General features: G+C 48.9%; 1 protein-coding gene across 2 annotated transcripts in view; it reads right to left on the bottom strand.

Moving 5' to 3' along the window:
* The window catches only part of FGFRL1 (fibroblast growth factor receptor-like 1), a 312,078-nt gene that overhangs the window by 5,464 nt on the left and 302,152 nt on the right, over positions 1 to 4,462 (bottom strand). For both annotated transcript variants that reach the window (XM_019526169.1, XM_019526170.1), the window contains exon 6: positions 1,979 to 2,332. In XM_019526169.1, coding sequence (XP_019381714.1) covers positions 1,979 to 2,332 — 354 coding nt within the window. The remainder of the gene's footprint in view (positions 1 to 1,978; positions 2,333 to 4,462) is intronic.

Here is a 4,462-nt window from a genome sequence, read left to right as displayed (position 1 = left end):
AGAGGGTTCAGAGGAGGGCCACCCACTTGGTGAGAGGGCAGCAGGACAGGCCCTACGAGGAGAGACTGAAGAACCTGAACCTGTTCAGCCTCAGCAAGAGGAGGCTGGGGGTGGGGCCTGGTGGCTGCCTAGAAACTCATCAGGGGAGATCATCAGCAAATAAGTAGAGCCCTTTTCTCCCCAGCACCACCTGGGGTGATGAGGAACAATGGTAATAAGCTGATGGAGAATAGGTTTAGGTTAGAGATCAGAAGGCAATATTTTACAGTTAGGGTGGCCAAAATCTGGAACCAGCTTCCCAGGGAAGTGGTCCTCGTCCCTACCTTGGGCAAATTCAAGAGGAGGTTGGATGATCACCTGTCTGGGGTCTTGTGAACCCAGCATTCATTCCTGCCTGTGGCAGGGGGTCAGGCTAGATGATCTGTTCAGGACCCTCCTGACCCTACCTACTATGAAACTATGATTTGGGCTCTCATTTAAGTCAATGGAAAGTTTCCATTGACTTTAATAGCATCAAAGCCTTACAGCTGGGAAACTCCATTGCCTTCACGTTGTGTTCTCAGTGATTCCACACTGGGATTGCACAGCTGGGACTATGGGGCTCCATGACTGGTAGTTAGTAAATAAGTCTGCTGATGGTGTACAAGAGAGAACAGAAACCTGCTCACTCTTACTTAGTGGCAGGGCTAAAGGGAGAAAGCAGAAGCGAGGAGTTATTCCTGCCACTCAGTAGGGAAGATCTGACTGGATTCACATGGGGCAAAGAGGAATCAGGAGGTGCTCTCAGTTTATAAATTCACTATGCACGGCAGAACCACACTGTAGGAGGGCAAAAGGGAAAGAAAGAGGTGAGGCTGCAGGTCCCAGCTGTGGAGGAAAGGGCAGAGCTTGTGGGACACAAGGAAGCAGCTGTGAGTTTAACAACTTCCTTGGGATCAAGATAGACATTAAGAAGCCAATTACATTGTCTTTTGCACCTATTCTCTGCCTGTCACTGTGATCTACATATAGTTGCCCTTCTCCTCATTTTATCAGATTCTCCCATTGTTTCCTTTTATCAGCAAAGTAAAACAAATGGGAGAAAGGTGCGATGCTCAGTTCCTCTAACTCCTGTGTTTCTTCTGTAGGATGAAGCATAGCCTGGTAGCACAACATGTCTTTCCAGCCCTTCTGTAGCACAAAAACTAAGGAATATGGTTACTGAATCCAGCCAGACCCATTCACTACTTAGTAGCCTACGTGGAGACTCTGCTAGGGGAAGAGATTGACTGGGAAAAAAACCCATAATCAACCCCAGAAATAGCAGTGGCTTCTGTCTTCCTGTCTAATGCTCACTACTTGCTGACCCGGTGTGAATCAGCATAGGACCACTGAAGTTACTGGAGCTTAAGCATGAAGGGAGCTAGGCTGATATACATCAGCTCAGGATCTTGGCCAGTGGGTGCATCGACACATGAAATGAAGGCGATGTGATAAACTCCAAAGCAGTTTGCACCAGAGTACACTGCTCCCAGGCTCAGCATCTACACGTGCATCCAGGACAGCAGCACTGAGCCGCGGCAGAGCAGCCCTAGGCTGGCAGCAGGCTCAGGGGTCACCCCCAGGCTCTGGGTGGTGACATCAAGTGGTGGAGGGGCAGATTGGTGCACAAGAGTGCCAAAACTGCACAGCCATGTGGCTAGGCAGCAGGCGGGAGTTTGGCCTCCTGCTGCCTGGGCACAATTCATGCCTGCAGTCAGCGCCTATGCATGTGTTGAGTCGCACTTAATTACTCCACTGTAAGACAGTATAGCAGAGTTAATTAGTTTACTGTGCCCTAATACTAGCACACATATAGACTGTGATGCTTTAGTGTGGATCTGATTAGTGTACTCCACAGTAAAGTGTGCGTGCAGACGCCCCCAGTGAGTGCAACAGTGCCACAGGACAGTACACAGCCCAAGAGCAGGACAGAAAGTCCCTGCCACCCCCTGCTCACCTGGTAACACTGTGAGGAAAGCACTGCGAAAGCTGTATCCCATTGTGTTTGCCCCCAGGCAGATGTACATGCCAGCATCCTCTTCCTTGGCTCGTGTTATCATCAGTTTGTTTAAGTAGGAGCCATCGGGACGGGACCAGACCTCCCCAGTGGGCAGCACGACAAACTTCTGGCCCCCGACATCGATGGTGGAATTGTACTTGTTCTCAGTGCCATACTCTACCCTCTTCAGCCACTGGATGACAGGCTTGACGTCGCTGCGGACCTTGCACTGGAACGAGGTGGTCCCACCATAATCCACTGTGGTGTTCACGGGATGCGTTCCCGTGAGGATGGGCTTGGACCTTGTCCTCTCTGAAAATACAGATCAGATGTGGCTTAGATAAAGATTGCATTTATGCCTGCTTGTAATCTTTCACATTCAGAATCTGCAAATCCTTCCTTTGGCAGTACACAATGAGGGCCCTCGAATTCTTGTCTAAGGGGTCGTTCCTATCTTGACAGTGATTCAGCTAGCTTTCGAACCAGAGACACGGTGTTCATCAACATTAACTGAAGTAGCACGGTCCAGCCCCAAAACTAAGCAGACCCCTCCTGCTGGCTGTTGAGAGCAGTACAAGCTCAATACATAGAGCTGCATTTCTAGATGCTTATGCTACAGAACTATGCTAGGCAAAGTTATTTGGGTAAATGTGATATCTTTTATTAGACCAACTGAATAGCTGAAAAAAAAGTTCTTTGCAAGCTTTTGGGCACAGGCACCCTTCTTCAGACATAGGGAGTGCTTAGGGATGTGCATTGCCAGTGGGCAGTAGTGGAGGGCATGGGACTCTCCAACACTTACTAAACGAGCTACTAACCCCCCTTTGGCACAACTGCAGTGCTCCAGGGCAAGGCCTAACCATTGTTACTAGCCCTCCGGTTATCCCAGAGTAGATGAAGTGAAGTGAAGAGGAGGCAGGGCTGTGCTGCTGAATGGACACAGAGATGAAAGCATGATGCATGAGGTCCAGGGGTGGCTGCAGTCACAATTTCCCTTCCTACAAGTAACAGAGGGAACATGTTTCCTGAATCCCTTTGCTAGGCTTTCACAGTGCACTTCGGTCCCTGGGCCACATGCTACGTTGCAGTTATACTTTTGTTCTGAAACAGGGGCAATAAGTGCCCTGGGAAAGACTGAGAAGGGCAAACAGCAGTGACACTTCCTCTGGCCAAGGAACCATGTAACATGTCAAGTCGACTATTATGCCACAAGCATGCTTGGAGTGGACCATGGGGGTGGCCAGAGCAGCACATGGTCAGCTCTGCTTGGGAGGCAGGTACAGGTAATCTTACAGGCAATGATGGAGCCCTGCATGTTCTCTGCTGGAGCTTCAGGCTTTTGCGCACTTTATCCAGAGGGCTCTGCTGTGGGGCCACAGCTGGCTCAGAAGAGTTGCAGCAAGGGTCAGAAGTGTTCTCTATGGCAGCATGGCCTAGTCTCTCCACAGGTCTTCCAGATTGACCAAAGGAGAGGAGACGAGCAGTTCCTTACTCCACTTCCCACACTGACTGGTGGATGCTGGTGAATGAGGGCTGTGTGCCCTTCCCGTGTGCAGAACTGCTACTTCGGTGTGTGCTTCTTGCAATGTTCCACCAGGGTTGGCCAAATGCCTGTGGGAACCTGGCACTGAGAGGGGGGTGGAAGGGCTGGTCATGACTGAAGGAAGTTTAAATGTGGGAAGGATGGCTTAAGCCACCCCGTCTACCTCTATCTACTAATACTTTCTCTGGACTAACTGTAAAACCTGGAGCAGCCTGTTGGCTGAGGAGAGCTCCAGAGGCCTCCCTTGCCTCCCTAGCTTAGGAGAGTCTTCCCTTCCTCTAAGAAACCTGCCCCGAGCCCTACAGGATTCCCCTGCTCATTAGGGCATCAAGACATCACAACACAAAATTAGAAACATTAATATCCTAAATGAATCTAGTTCTAAATGACCACACTGGCCTACCATTATTATGCTATGAATATTTATGGTGTTCAACACCATGTCAATTTAAAGACTATCCTTTATTTTCAATGACACAATCTATTCTTGTGCTGGCATCAAAAAGTCCATATTTACAATCAGTTTTTAGACAGTCATGTCTGACATGCCAGAGTTTTCCCTCTCCTGGGCAGAGGGAAATGCCTTGGTCACATAGTCATTCTCAATAGACAGAGGGCATGACTACACAAGATGCTACTGCGCAGTGGTTACTGAGCATTTATTCAGTACTTGTATAACCAAATACTAAATAAATGCATAGTACCCAATTCATAAGCAGCAGTGGTGAATGACTTTTAAGTGACTCTGCTTGCAGTAGCCTAATAATACCGTGCAATAGTGTATTAACACTGTTGGTGCTGTGATGTGCTACTGCAGTATTATTTGGCTACTGAGCAGTTAGCGTCTCGTGTATATGCACCCACTGGCTTTCTAACAGCAACCACTGTTGGACTGGACG

Source organism: Gavialis gangeticus, unplaced genomic scaffold (assembly GCF_001723915.1).
Source record: "Gavialis gangeticus isolate Ggan-Ray unplaced genomic scaffold, GavGan_comp1, whole genome shotgun sequence".
In the NCBI taxonomy this organism is placed as follows: Eukaryota; Metazoa; Chordata; order Crocodylia; family Gavialidae; genus Gavialis; species Gavialis gangeticus.
This window is presented reverse-complemented; position numbering and strand designations above follow the sequence as displayed.